Source organism: Ammospiza nelsoni, chromosome 5, assembly GCF_027579445.1.
Source record: "Ammospiza nelsoni isolate bAmmNel1 chromosome 5, bAmmNel1.pri, whole genome shotgun sequence".
Taxonomy (NCBI): Eukaryota; Metazoa; Chordata; class Aves; order Passeriformes; family Passerellidae; genus Ammospiza; species Ammospiza nelsoni.
In genome coordinates this window covers 59,709,223-59,725,151 of record NC_080637.1, presented here as the reverse complement: position 1 = coordinate 59,725,151, position 15,929 = coordinate 59,709,223, and the positions used below count along the sequence as shown (strand labels likewise).

The following is a 15,929-nucleotide window of genomic DNA, read 5'->3' as shown; positions in this document are numbered from 1 at the left end:
CCAACATCACACCTCCTACACCTGATTTAAGACATCAAAGAGAGTACTGACTACCTGATGTTACTTTTTTGCCAGGTAAAAACACCTCTTCACTGTTAAAGAAGAATTTAGCAGGGGGAAAAGAAAGATAGATGATCTAACCAGCAGATTACATATTACTGCTCTGATACAATAATCTCTCTGATCTGCCAGAGATAATATTGTGCATCTACTGAAGCACTGCTAATCCATACAGGTGCCTCATGGGAAAAAACCATTCAAAAAATCCCATTGAGAGGTGCCTCTGTTTCAAACACATTGTTTTGCCCCCTTTTCCTGGAGTTTCCTTGCTATCAAGGCTACCCATAGGAATAAATTTCAATTTAAAAATGTAGTATAGCTAAAAAACTTTGTAATCCTGACACAATTCTATTTTCTCTTTCCCCATTACCTTTTCAATTCATTAAACACATAAAGGAACACTTCCTTTCCTACTTGAGCTGTGCTTAAGGAAAGAAAGAAGGAAATACCACATAAGCTTCAACTCCAGATTCCTCCCTAATTCTGACCCCACTAAAGATGTGGTATCAGAACATCAGCTAAGATACATCAGAGAAAGGGTAGGACCTACACTGTTGCAAGAATTTGGGAGTCTTCCTTGAAGTGTTGGATTTGCCCCTGCATAAAGCCACCAAAAATCTGCTTCCCCATCTAAAAGGCCACGTGTGTGTCACAGATGTTTGCAAACATCTTCTCTCTTCTCCATGGCTCCAGCTTTTTTTTCCTAATGTGGCCTCCACAATGCTGTATAACCTCTACTTGGCTTTCTACTTCCCTGGGAGCTTCCTCACCCATCTTTCTTGGCACCAGGAAAGAGAACAAGGAAAATGCTGTGTCAGAAATCACAGCTCTTCATCTCTCCTCACCTCCTCTGATGAAAAGGGAAAAGTGGGAAGGAATATTGGTGGAAAAGCCTCCTCTCTCTACTCTTATGGCACAAACCTCCATCAGAGCAACAGTTTGTGTTTTCTTAAAAGCCCATGCCGAAGATAAATGATTAAATGGTGACCTCAGTTTGCACTGAAAAGCAAAATTTAAAAAATATCAACAATGAAATCTTTTAGAAAAGAGGTCTTCACAGTCTTAGATTCAAGTTCTACATCCAATCAGAGTATACCCTGAGAAAATGGTATGACAAGGGCCAAAGAAACTAAAACATTAGGTCACCTACAAAATCTCAACATTCTTAGGTCAGTCTTGTGTGGTGAAGAGTGGAATTACTTGTAATGTTTGCAAACATGGGTTTGACTGTGCTCCTCTCCCTTGGTTGCAGGACACTGTCTACTCCTCTTTTCTTCCAGCAAGTCAATCCAACTGCCAGCACACAATTCCCAGATTATTTTCAGGGTGCTGCTGCACACTGTGGCTTGCACCCAGAAAGGAAGGCAGCTCTGTGACCTAAGAATACAGTTCCTGAAAGCATCAGGAGAGAATATTAAATACATTGATAACAGAAGTGTTATTTCCTTTTCTGTCAGTTCCTAAAGCTCAGCCAGAGTACTTCACATTCTCACTTGGCCACTTTGCTTAACCAGACCATGATTCTGCAGTTGTTCATGAAACTACCTATCAGTATTGAAACAATTCTGACAGCAAAGGCTTTAAACCCACCTCCATTGGCTCTTCTCCCCCCTTGGTTTGACTGTCGCCCACCTCTCCACTCTCATAATTGCTGCTCTTCTCAACCCACAATTCAGATTTTTCTACAGTCAGACGGAGCTGGTCAAGATCAGCCTTGATTTGCTTGTAGTTATCCACATCTTGATTGGACACCAGCAACTGAACCTGGAAATGGAGAAAATTGTGAAGCTCTTACAGCAGTAGCACCAGCACTTATGGCTGGGTAATTTGCTTGCCAGTTCCCATTCTAAGCCTCTTTCCAGGTGCCTTGTGCAACCTTTGCTGTGCAATTCAAACATGGCACATGCAGGCTTTTAGCCCCCATTTATCAAAAACCTTTAGCAGAGCAGAGGCTGTAGTTGCCCAAAACAGGATAGTTAAAACATTCACAACATCCTCTCACCTTCTTGAATACACTGCAAAACATTTTCAGTACAGGCAGATTTACAGGCTCTTGAGTTCTGTGCAGAGTGAGCTCTGATGCACTGATCATGATCCTCATGGCATTATAAAATACAGTTACACACTATTAAAGCAATAGTTAGAAATACTTTCTGCTTTAGCACTGTGCTTCAGAAGGGAAAAAAAAGGACGGTATGAGAAGGGATCAGGGCATCCAAAGAAAAGTCAGAATGGCCAGCAATTTTAATGATCTCCGACACCACCATAATCAAATATTGAAAAATAACAGACTTTCACACTGTTAGGCCAGCTTAGAAAAACTTCTCTGAATATAGCTGACAAACTGACTTTCAGGTTCATGGAATTTGGAATTTTTCACCATCTGAGTGGTTGCCACTTATTAAGATTAATCTCATTTTTCCTTTTCCTGTACTGCTCAAATTATCTGGGTTTTTCACTGTTATGTGTAGTTTTTGATTTAGCATGACCTACACATTTTCTTTCTTTGTAATGCTTTCTGTTCTTCCAAGATTATTAATGAAGATAATATGCCAAAAAACTATCAGCAATTTTTACAGTAAATTAATAAACACACTTAAGAAATCCTACTCATGTAAAAGATTAGGGTCACTGACAACACTGATGTTGTTTTTAGAACCACATTACATCCAGGCAAATATTCACTATTTTGTAATATAATATATAATATATAATATATATATAATATATAAAATATATTATATATTTTGTATATTTTTGTCATAATAATCTCTCTTGGCTTGGCAAAACCTTGCTATTTTACAGAATTTATGAATGCTGCTCAATTGCAGGCATTCTTATTCCACGTGCTCGACAGTCTTTTTTGTTTATTTCTCCATTAGCCTTTTCCATCCTTCACAAAAACACATTAAGCAACTCAGTCCTTGCTTACCTGGGAATAACAGCTATTTACGCAACTAACTAGCACAGCCTAGCTTTAAATACCTGGTGGGAGGCCATTATGCTGCACAACAAAAACATTAAACAAAAGCTTTTCAGGTCTTTATCATTCATCTGTTTGCACAGGAAAGGAACCTCCCTACCTTACATAACCATGAGACAACACGCTACCCAGCTCCTGCAATAAGCATCAGATGTTCTTATCAACATATGTTATAAAGGGTTATGTAACAGAGGCATCTCTGTCCTGCAGCCCCATGACATCAGATCTCCCTGTCCTAATCCACGGACACATGGAGCCTGCACATGCACTGCTACCAGAGGGACAGAATAAAAGCTGAAAACAGGCTTGGCTCTGTCCCTGCCTTCCTGCTACTTGGGCATGGCTGTATCAGAGCAGGGGAGCCCCGTGCAGAGACACCTCAATTGGGATTAGAAGCACCAGGTGAATAACAAAACAACAATGCCCAGCCTAAGCGGCCCTGAAGATAAAGAAGTCTCACTGCTGACATGGGGACAAACTGCTGCCTGCCAAACATGAGGCACTGGCTCTGCCCCTGAGGGATCCCCGTGAGAGGCTCACCACGGACCTACGCTTTCCCTAATGGATGCAGTGCCAGAAATAACAATTTCTGGGGGGCACAGAACTATAACATATAACCAGCACAAATGGCCAAAGAAGTCTGCTGATACTTGACCTCTGAGGAAATAACACTGTCGTGCAACAAACAGCAATTTAAGTAGCAGAACAGCCTTTGGGAAGGCTTCCCTGGGTTAACACTCAGCCCATCCATACCTGTTTGAATGCCTGCAGAACTTCTGCTCTCTGGCTGAAGTGCTTGAAGAGCAGGTGCAGAGCCCCCGAGAGCAATGGGGGGTAGTCATGCATGATCAGGTGAATGAGGACCCGTAAAAAAGTTCTGCCCCCCTCATCATCAAGCTGAACTGCATTCTTCTCCTTTCTGCAACAGAAATGGGGAGAAAGGATCAAATAAAGTAAAGTAAATAAGAAAAAATAAAAGCTTTTGAGATAAATATACCTCTATACACAATCTTCACTCGACAGAGCTCTTAAAATCAAATTAAATATGCTGCAGGAAGGAAATTAGAAACATGACTTTAACATATTTTACAAGGTCTTCTCTCCTACAGTTATTGCAGCAATCTTATAGCACAATGGACACCATGGAGCAGAAGTAAGTATCTATGAAAAGTGTCAAACATTGTGATTAAAATCTATATTGTAAAAGCATTCATTTATGTCATGGATAAGTTGAGCCAGGTTCATCCCCATTCCAAATTAAATGAAGTAAACTGCATTTACTCAGAGATTAATTTGACCCTTTCCTTTTCACTCCTTCCCTTTTCAGCTGCTATTAAAATTTCATTTAAGAAAAAATAAGATCAAAAATAGCAAGAATTGCCAAAAGCATCATATTTCTGGAATCATATTCATAATGTGGAATGGCAGAAAGCAGATTTACACTTAACATATCAAAGCAGAAATAATGTTTCCAAGAAACCATTCGGTGTCTCTGTTCATTTTAAAGATGCAGATGCCAAGGGCTGTGTGTTGTTTTACATTATGGGAGTTCAGGAGAGGCCTGGAGGCATTGCTTGTGCTGGTAAAGATTGAGAATGCATAAGGGACTGAGAGAGGAAAGATCACAGTGCCCACATTGCAGATCCTTCTCCTCAGCTCCAAGAAAACCTTTAAAGTCTATGGCCTTGTCTAAATGGAATTATTTTTACTGGTATAATTATAATTATATCCGTAAAATTAAACCAATATAGTGATAACGGTAATAACTCTCCAGTGTGACTGTTTTTCATGGATTACTTTTTTCTGTTCAAAACTCTGCAAGCATAAATTGTGATCTACAGGCCTCTGGTGGACCTCTGGATCATGGCAAGTGGTCCACTCCTGATCTGAGGAGGCACAGGAGAGATTATTGCTGGCACAATGTCCCCAAGGACTTGGAACACCAAGTGCAATGACAACAGGTCATGCAATCTAGGAGAATTCCTAAGGGCCAACAGCAAGCTGCTGATCCAGGAAATTTGGGGCTTTAGCCATAAGACACACCAGAAAAAGAGTGGCTTTTCAGCACCCATGTGAGGCATTATAAGATAAATAGAAAAGTAGTGTGGTTCAGCCCAATACACCTGTACACCATCCCCCAGCTGCCTTTGGGAACACAACAAAAACTTTCTACCAACTCTCTTACAACTAAGAGGGTGCTCATAGCCAATCCCACAGCCATCCAGGCCAGCTGGGCTGTTTGCTTGATTGAATCCAGGTCTTTCCTGGCACATTTCTGTTCATGTATGGCTTATGCAATTAACAAGCAGGCAAGGGAAGAGAAAGCACAGAATACACAGAGTTTGGCCATGAGAAATACTGACATGAACAAAAAGATATATAAATATATAGAGAGATAAAACTTCAGAATATACCTGCCAGCAAACATGGTTTCAGCCTGAGCTGCAATTTCATCTATGTCAGGAACAATTGCTGGGGAAAAATCAGAACAAAAAATTGAAGGAAAAAAAAAAAGAAAGAAAAGGAAAAAATAAAGAAAGCCATTGATCATCATTTAATCTGCACAGCAATATGGAATTCTGTTCCTCCTTAAAGCAGATGGTATCAAGTAAAGGTCTAACTAGTCATTCCCCAACTACGAAAAATTTGCCTTCTGCAAGAGTAGCAGAGAACAAACAAGGGCATGGGGCAGAGGTAAATTGTGTATTACTGTTCCTGACAAAGAGAATTGTAGTGATAACCAAAGCCACAGGGTGCTAGGAGCTGTACTAGTCACCAGCAGTGACCCGCAAATGATGCAGACAGTCAAACTTTTACATTTTTTCTTATATTTTCTCCTTTTTCCTTGAACCAACCCCAGCAAAGCATATATATGAATTTAAAATATTTACCATAAACCCAGTTATTTGCCACACCATCATTTTGCTTTAGAATGGCTTTAATATAACTTATTACTTAAGACTTCAGCACCCCGGTATTATACATATGTCCACCTCCAACTAGACCAATTCTCCCCTACTTGCAGGTATTCACACAAACCTTCTGAGCACTTGTGTGTGCATGGGAAGGCTCCCTGGAAAGCCAAATGATTCCTGTATCACATTCACCTCACTTAAACCTGTCCTCATCCATCCCCAAACACTATCCACTTACCACCATGCAGTGTTTTGGGAAGAGCAGAGATAAAAGAACAAAATATCACAGTGGGGAAAAAGGAATCACTTTTTTGTTAGAGGAGGAGGACAGGCCAGCAAAAAAAAATTGTGGAATTCCTTACTTTTTTTAATTTTTCACAAATTTTTCAACTTACAGTAGCCTGTAAATAGTCTTTCTGCTGCAGCTGAGCTCAGTGTTTGCAGCTGCCCACCCAGAATTACTTTGCATTGAAAGAAAATAGCAAGGTTTACCTGAGGCACTCCCTGGTGTGTCAGGTGGAGATGATGTAGAGCAGTCAACATTTTCAGTGTTTTCCCCAAACTCTCTCTTGTAGATAGATAGCATGTAGGATATTCTGTAGTCCAGTCTAACACTGAGAATAAACTACAAGAAAAAAAAAAAAGTGAAGCAAATTAAGTTTACTGTGATATGAAAAACCAATCCAATACATTCACCAATTTTCTGTGATTCCTTTCTTTCCCCTGCCCATCCTGAGACATGTTGAACTCTGCCCTATGGATTGCCTGAGTACCACTGGGTGTGTGCAGGGGCTCCAACACGCTGCCTTGTCCTCACTGCCTGCAAGCCAGGTCAGAACCTCCAAACCCACACTGACATCAATTATTTCATATTTCAGCTGGACTTCCAATGCCCACAGACTGGAACAGAGAGCAAGCACAACAGGCTCAAGGCTCACCCTCTCAGATACCTGAAAAATTCCTTTTTGTTCCTCAGCTGTGAAACTGGAAACTCATACAGGAAAAATCCTAATTCAGACCTGGAAGTGGTGCTTTTATATTGGAATAGTAAGGAAAATAACCCGGCTGCAAGCATTAGTATCAAATTAAGGGCTGACACTTATACACATGGATGCTTCTTACCCACATGAAATGCAAGCATGTAATCAAACACCTTTAAGATTATTTAACATATTTTACAATCAGTGGGGATGAAAGACATATGCTGAGTTTCCAAGGCTGAAGTGACAGGTGATTTCAAAGGTGAGTTAGCAAATGGTGGCAAACTGATTCTTTGATCTACAGCTAAAGCAAATATTCTTCCCAGAGCCACTGTAATAGGATTTCTCTATTTTGGTTCCATTATTAAGTTGCCCCAGAATTGTACAGGCAAGATTTTTAAAAATAAAAATTTCCCAAGTCCATGCATAGTCAACTAAGTCTATCAGACCATCTGCTTAATTCTGGCTGAGGGCAGAATAGAAATCATAAGTTAAACAGTCTTTACTTAAAGCAACAGGAAGATATGTTGAGAATTAAATTACTATAAACTGAAATATTTCTGAGAATAGAATAGCTTTAATCACCATTGTACTTGCTTTGCATGTTAGTACAATAAATCTAAAATATTCTTACTTGCCATTGAGGCTAATAACACAGTAATGAAAGGTAACATGATTGAAATTAATCCTTCCTCATGGCATTTTAAATGAAACTGAATTATTTTGTATTTCTTGTAGGCTAGGATCATATATATGCACATTTACTGGGATTCACCCAGCATATGACAACTCACTTATCTGAAGTAATTTGACTGTGTGACCAATCCTTTACTACCAAACCACAGATTAAGTAAGAAATTAGGATTAAGTACTCTTCAATCCTGAGTGGTCTTGCAATGAATGTGCTGTGAAAAAGGAAAGGATGACACAACATGTGATTTCCTCAGGGAATGCACAGGACAAGGTCCTGGAATCATTCACCTAGGCATCAACCAGTAAAGCAGGACAGCATGGAGAGAAACTCAGTCATACAAACAAGGAAAATGGAAAGCAATACACACGATTTGTGTTATTTAGGTCATACAATTTTGTAACACTCTGTCTTTCACTGTAAGTTTTAAAGTAAAGGAGGCCTAGAATCAAAGAATGCAGTATTGAGTATATTCTAACAATTGATAGCCTTTCAGATGACAAGTAATTAGAGTCATCTAAATAATTTATGATCAGTCAGAACAAATGGAATCCTTCAAAAGTGACATTGGTACCAACAAATCCAGAGAATTTATAGAAAACACTGAAACATTCCTTCAGGGCCCAAGCACTGCCGAAAGCAGGATTCAGTACACAGAGCAAGCGTGTGCCACTTCACTTATTAAGAGCACCGAGTGAAAACTGCATCTCAGGAGGCAGGCTGGTGTCACCCAGATTGTCACATCAGCTGGGAGAAAATCACAACAGCCCACAGACTGTTCTCAGCCCAACAGCAGAAATCTGAAATGCATTAATTGCACCAAAAGTGTGCAGCCTCCCCCCAACTTCAGCAGGGCCAGGGCCAATTCTGCCCTTTATCCAACTACTGCAACAGAGGGGTCAAATGCTTAAACCAAGCAACCACCCCAGTGTTAAGTGTGTGAAAGAAACTGGAAACAGACACACTGTGTTCAGGAAGCATTAGTGAGGCAGATTGGAGGACAAATTGTCTTTGCACAGTTACAGTGAGAAAGTTTCTGCAGCATCCTGTTCCTTCAAAAGTGAAGCAGGGTGAGGACCACAACTCTGCAATTGTTCACACAGAGGACTATCCTTCCTCATGTCAAGGAGGTATTTCTACAATAAACAGCCCAGTGAATAGTAAGAATGTGGGAAACAGAACTGGCCACTGTGTGAGTAAAGAACTGTGAAATGTCTGCTGTGCAATATACCATCCCTCGTTATTACCTGCAAAATCTCAATGATTTTCAATTTGGTGTCCATTACAATCACATCTTCACTGTCTGCAGTGCTGGCTTGCTTGCTTGGGTGAATGCTTGGCTGTATGTCAGGGGTACTGATGGGAAACACAGACCCTCTGCTCAGCACCATTTGGGTCATCATCTCTCCTACCCCATGGATGGTTCTCATGACATTGTTCCCTGTGCATTAAACAAAAACAGACACATTTCCAAGGACTAAAGCATGTTTACAATGCTATATATCACACATACATCCATGCTGTCAAACCCCTTTCCAGTCTCAAAAGGCATTTTGAAAAACAAGCCCTCAGCTCCTGAGCTCATTCAAATTACACAAGTAGGCAAAAATTTTCTATGCCAATTTTCCAAGATATCATTTCTTACAGGTCAACAGATGGTAAATATGGCAAAATATTTCCAGAGTTCTGTTAACATGTTCTGTTAACAGAGTTCTGTTAAATGATAAAAAGTAGAACTAAAGAAATCTCACCCATTCCTTTGCCTGAAGGTGTATTATCCACATCCAAGACAATTTCTTAAAGAGGTTTAACTTGTTTTTAAGAATATTTGCAAACTGAGTGCTGCATATCCAGTATTATAGAACATCCCTAGGCAAGCAATTCCAGTACCTCACTATGCTTATCATTAGAAAACTTTTATTGGTATTTTATTAATACCATCTATTGCTGCAATTTGGAGACACATGGGAAGAGTTTTAGATGTCACATTGAAGGAGAGTAAAGAGATGAGCTTGTGCCAGTCTGATCAACCTCTTTGTGTGGTTCAAATGACAGTGTACAACCCAAACCCAACTGACACAATCAGCCAACCATCCCTCTTCAAAAAAAAAGTCCCAGTAGAATGCCAGGCTTGAAGGCTGTCATGAAGGTCAAGTTGCTATCTGTAATCACAGTGCCTTTTGTAAGTTATTCATGAGGGAAAAAAATATTTTACACTTATGTGGTAAAACCTTTATCCAGGTTGCAATGGTACTCTGCAAAATCTACCAAGAAATACTGGTCTTTATAGTGAATTTTGATGGGAAAAGCATCTCAGTGAATCAGTGGCTTCCTTGCAAAGGTGGGACAAGAAAGTGTGAGAATATCTTGCTACCTACCCACAGGAATCAGCTTCTTTTCTTGCAAAACACAGGTAGGAAGGAATGGAGGAAAGAAAAGGAATGACAGCAACTCCTCACAGGAAGAATGCCAGGACCTAGGCTACACTAAAGGCAAAGACAAGACTGAAGGAAATGTAGCTTTGCTGAGAGAAGCCTGAATAGTTCTTGTCTGTCCTTTAGTACACTTTAATCACCGTGCCACGGCCAAGCTTTACTCACACTGCAGAAACCCTCTTCCCAGATAATCTGCTATAAAAGTCAAGGCTGGATTTTATTTTGTTGGCAAAATCCTCCTCTTATTCCCTTCTTTCTTCAATCCATATGCAACTACAATTCTCTCAAAAGAGAATGCCTTTCGCCCTGACTTTAAAAGGGAAACACACAAAGAAGGTGCTTTTTCAAAGTGAATGAGGCAGATTTGTGTCAGGTTTGAGGTCCCATTCAGCATCTTGTTTGGTGTGCAATCACTCTGAATCAGTCTTTTAAAAATAATACTTCAAGTCTCTACAAAAGAGGCAGGGGAAATGTAGTTCTGATTTTGCATGCTGTTAGGGGAAAAAAACCTAGAAGTCAAACTACAGGCTGGATCCTCACATTAGGCAGGCACAGAAAGTTCTAACTGCTTACACAGACATAAAGCAAATAAATTTCAAATAGTCTCCCTGACATAAAATGAAAATGGTGTATTTTCCTTTCCAATCAAGTAAAACAGTGTGGGAATAACATGGGATGGATATCTCTCTCCCACTCCCCAACTCCTTTCTCCCAATGTGCTAAACAAGTATTTGTATTGACCACCACCCAGTGCACCTGTGCAAAGCCACAGTACTACATGAAGGACCTTCAACCATAAAGTACCTTCAGTTAAACCAAGATTTTGTGCCTTCTTCATCTTCAAACCATTAAATAAATGAAATCCATTTCATTCTGTCCTTAATGTTGACAGATAAGCCCACAACAAAACCTGTAGCTTGGGCAGCTGCATCATGGCCTGCAACACCCCTGGCATACACCTTAATTAAGAAATTATCATCTCTCAAAACATTGATTCAAAATCCCTTTTGCTCAGTTGGGCAGAGGGAAATATAAACAGAGGGCATTTGGAAAGCTCAGGAATTCTTTAAAAACAAACTTCAGTCAATGGGGATAATGATGAGGAAACCACTCCGGTCTAAGACAAGTCCAGAAGATATTCTTCTCAAAAACAAGACACAACTGCAGTTTGTCCAAAATAAGGAAGAAAAATTCCACTTCATCTTGAAAAGTCCCTGCTCACCCTTCAAGACTGAAATCTACTGGGTGTAAAGCTAACGAAAAAGTTAGTGTCTTTTGGACATCAGACAACATCTTGGGTGGACCTCAGCTCCTGGAGAAAGAAAACTGATATTTTGCCCAGACCGTATCTTGCTTATTTCTCAGCTATTACTGGGGTGCTGCACAGGCATGGCAGGGAATGGGATTCAATTCCTTTAGTGAAAAAGGAATTAGTCACTGTCACTGCATTTCAGGACGACCTCCATAAATGAGCAGATCACTTTTTCCACCTCTAGGAAGGACAGTGAGAGGCCTGCAATAGCAAAGACTCTGAGGCACTCAGCTAATGTGATACTGGAGCCTAGAAAAGCATCTAGGAAATAAAAATAAATTAGTTGATTGCTATCCTTTCCTGTTACCCACAGAACACCAGTGCTCAAAGGTGGCACAAACCAGCGAGAGGCAGCTATGAAGCTGCTTCCCAATCGCATCAGTAACAAGGATAAACCCTCTGTCCACAGCATTCCTTCACTATGAACCTTAATGCAAGTGATCTCAAAAGACAGAGGTGGGATAGTGAAGGAGGATTAAGGTGGTATTTATTATCCCTGCCATTTCAAACAGCATTTCATTAATGCATAGGTAAGGATTTTAGTAAGAGAAAAGTCTACTTAATCCAGTTCAGTATTTACAGCTGAAATGGGTAGTGATTCAATACTGCATTATTTCTGTCAATAACAGCAGGGAGACAAGGTGTCATCTTGGAAAACTTTTTAACCAACTGCCTGATGCTGACTATAATTTTCAGTTAATTCAGAGCAGGTTGAAGAGAACATTCCCAGAGTTAAAATGCTGCTGCAACTGGAGCACTTCAGCATTTCTTTTCAGGAAAGGTAGCTCAACAACCATGTTTTGCAGGGTGCTGATGAAATACAACTCTCTCCAGGGAACAGACAGCAGTAAAGCAGCACATTCATGGATGGCAGTGAAGCAGCTGATGTGTCTCAACTGAGAGGAGCTGCTCTGCTTTGTGAAAGAAGCCAGGGAGATTTCCCATGTACATAAGGAGTGGGGAGCAGCTTCTCTTCCAAAAGATCCCCCAGTAATCATCACTGGTGATACTCAGTGTTGCCTGGACCATGTTAAGCATGGATTAAATCTGTCAGTCACAAGCACGAGGGGCCAGCAGCAGCCTTGCTTGAAGGTGGTTATCCCAGCAGGGAAGGGTGTGCTTCCCTGAGGTAAGGCATGCAGGAAGGTTACTGCAGCTTAAAAAGGGACTGGCTCTCTGTCAACTAAGCCTGCAACAATGCAAGACAAAATACATTAGCTCAATAAAAGAGATTTAAGTTCTTAGTACATGTGCACACAATGACTAAAATAAGGGAGCTCTGATCTTAGTCACATCTCCAAAGTGCTTCCTGAATACCAATGACCAAGGAAAAATTAACTTACTGCCTCAGCTAGTTAACTGAGATAAATCAGGAGAGGAAGCAAGTAGATGTGAACCCTGATTACTCTTATGTGCACTTTGCTAGAGATAAGTGAAGAGAAGCTGAGCTGTGCCTCCATATGGTACTGCCACCCTTAACCTGCTGACCTCATCTCTGGCTGTTTTCTTTGGGGTCAAGGTACTAACATTTATATATGGCTGTGAAGCGTGGCAGGGAGAGAACAGTCCTTGCAATGCTGTGAGGTGCTAATGTGTGCAACCAACCACTTCTCTCAGCAGCAAACTGCGGCACAAGCGCTCAGAGCCGTGACTGACCAACAGAGGAAAAGAACACAAGGAAATCTCCTTCAATCTTTTTCCAATTTTCCTTTCTTCTCTGCTCCCCCCTCTGCCAAACAAGTCAGATGCCAAAAGCCTTCCATAAGCAGTGGACCCATTAGAAATGTCTCCTATTTAATGTACAGTCTCAACAAGATTAGTCGATGGAAGAGTGAATTCACTACGCACAAGTGGTAATTTAAAGGAGCTGCAGATTGACTGACACTGAAGGAAGAGGAAAGAAGAGAATGCTTGTCATGTTTTGAATAGACAACTGTGCATCTCCTTTTCATTACTTTTTATTACAGTGATCACAACTTCCTAATGAGTATCAGTTTCTGTCACAAAACTGTAGCACATAATCTCATACAATTTGGCACGATTGACAACACAGCGGCCTCTCTGAGAAGAAAGGCTTTTCAGAGGAGTCAATTATGGGAAAAAAATAACAACCACCCAAGTAATCGAAACAGTGGATAATTTGACACTTCATTTTCTACATAAACATATTTTCTTGATAAGTCATTTACTGGTTGCAAAAATTCTAAAAGCAGAATATAAAAGTGAACAACAATCTGCTATGCAATACTGTATGGATGTTAAGTGACAAAATACCACATTCAGTAAGAAAAACAACTGCTGAAGGCAGCTGGCAATTCGTGCCTTTTCTTCCAATTGTTCCCAGCTCATTGCTATGGAGTATCCTCAGTTTGCTCTCCAGGATCCACAGAATTTTGGATATTTCACATACAGTGCAGAGAGCTGTGCAGAACCTGAGGGTGAGCAGTCAGTGGAAGCCTCAAAGGCTGGCAGAGAGCCAGAGTCCTCTGAGTCCCCAGAGTCCTCTGCTCCACAGAAATCTCCAAGATGCCAGGGAGCCAACATGCAGCCTTGTTTATTTAAAAATTACCTATAGGCACCTGATCTGGTCCCTAGCTGCCATGGGGGGAAGGAGCCTGCTCTTACTATCATGGCTGTTCAGTCTTCCTCAGAAGAAAGAAAAATGAAATGTGGATTCTTAGGACTCAGTTTTGAAAACTGCTCAGCTATTTTTAGCTTGAACAGTTTCCCACAGTGCTCATCTCCCTAAACAGAAATTTTTAAAGTTCCCATTTTTTCAAAAGGATTTTAACATCCAGCAGCTTTCATTAGGGATTGGACCAGTTGGATGCTCAATGCTTCTGGAAACTAAGAACCTAAAAGGGAGCTGCCACATGGAATCATAGACTGGTTTGGGTTGGAAGGGACCTTAAAGACCACCCAGTTCCAACCCCTTTGCCATGGGCAGGGACACCTGCCACCAGGTTTCTCAGAGCCCCATCCAGCTTGGCCTTGGAAAATTCCAGGGATCCAGGGGCAGCAGCCACAGCTTCTCTGGGCAACCTGTGCCAGGGCCTCATCACTCTCACAGGGAACAATTTCTTCCTAATATCCCATCTAAAATTCGTTTCTATCAGTGTGAAGCCATTCTCCTTGTCCTGTCTCTTCATGCCCTTGGAGTAAATAGTCTCGCTCCATCTTCCTTGTAGGTTCCCTTCAGGTACTAAAAGGTCTGATCAGATCTTCATTTAGAGGTGTGTTAAAGACCAGAAAAGACAAATGCATCCACTATCCCAACAACCTTCATTAACCAGTCCATAAAAATCAAATATATTATTCAATCTTGCTTACAGAAAAAAGAGGAGGGAGGAAGAAGAAATCAAAGGCTTTACAAAAATATGACAATTCTCACATGGTCTATGCAGTTATTAAGTTACAGCAACAACTCTTTGATGTCATCAAACCCAAGCATGCTTTTGATTAGGACACTGAACTTCAGTCAAAACCAGCACAGAAGACCTTGTCTCAACCCATGGGGCAGTGCAGTGCATTCAACCAGGTTTTGAGACAGTATTCACAAGAGCAAAACTCCAAATATCCTTGGCTTTGGGGATTTCAGTGAGATTTACACTATTGCTCCACCACAAACTTCACAGAGAAAGCTTTGGTGCCATCTTAAAGCACACAACACCTCCAGTCCTCGGGGATCCTCCATGAGGGAACCATGTGTGCAGCAATGTCTAAATACCAAGGGCAAGATTCAGAATCCAATGGCAGCTTTAACTCTACATTTCTTTGCTGATTTGGCTACATTGCTTCATGCAGTTTAATTTTTCTGCATGAAAAGTTACAGCCATTTTAAGGACATATAATAACAACACTTCACTACCTAAAGGAACACATTTTATTTCAAACTCTTTAGAGCTGTATATTATTTGCCAGAAGCATTAAAGCCTTACAGCTCTGCTTGTGAAAGAGGTATTAATTTTTACAGGTTTTCTACAGAATTTGTTCATAAAGACTTCAGAACCTACCATAAACAGGCCAAGAATCACACTTTATGTCTTCATTAAACCATTTTTCATTGCTCAATAACTAGCTGACCTCAGGTAAGGCTTATAGAAAACCTAATGCCTGGCATTAAGGACACATGGTGAGGCACCACTTCCATATTTTGTAGTCCTCACAAGTAATGAGGCAAAACAAAGGAAAAAACTTACAATGTGCCATGGATGTACATTTGCTCCCCAACCCCTGAGTGAATCTGGCCACTCCAGCCTCCATCACAACATAGCCACAAACCCTCCCTTTTTTATATACAAACTCTCAGCTGCCCAGCCATGGTGAAACTCCATCAAACTTCACCTCCTCCTGACATTCTGCAGGTTCTGGGCTTTTTTCCTATCCCCAAAACCACTGAGCTGTGTCAAGCATGGCTTTCATGCCACAGACATTAGTCCAAGGAAATAAATACATACATCAGCATGCTGGCCTTGAGGGTAAAAAGCACCATGGGAATCAAGCCTCCTAGCTGAGTTACATCTGTAAGACAGATATTGATTCCCAGAAGAGCA

General features: G+C 40.8%; 1 protein-coding gene across 1 annotated transcript in view; it reads right to left on the bottom strand.

Moving 5' to 3' along the window:
- The window catches only part of ITPR2 (inositol 1,4,5-trisphosphate receptor type 2), a 243,595-nt gene that overhangs the window by 142,784 nt on the left and 84,882 nt on the right, over positions 1–15,929 (bottom strand). Inside the window, exons 22-26 of the mRNA XM_059473401.1 lie at positions 8,877–9,070; positions 6,451–6,583; positions 5,458–5,515; positions 3,797–3,962; positions 1,651–1,824 (exon numbers count right to left, since the gene is read on the bottom strand). Coding sequence (XP_059329384.1) covers positions 1,651–1,824; positions 3,797–3,962; positions 5,458–5,515; positions 6,451–6,583; positions 8,877–9,070 — 725 coding nt within the window. The remainder of the gene's footprint in view (positions 1–1,650; positions 1,825–3,796; positions 3,963–5,457; positions 5,516–6,450; positions 6,584–8,876; positions 9,071–15,929) is intronic.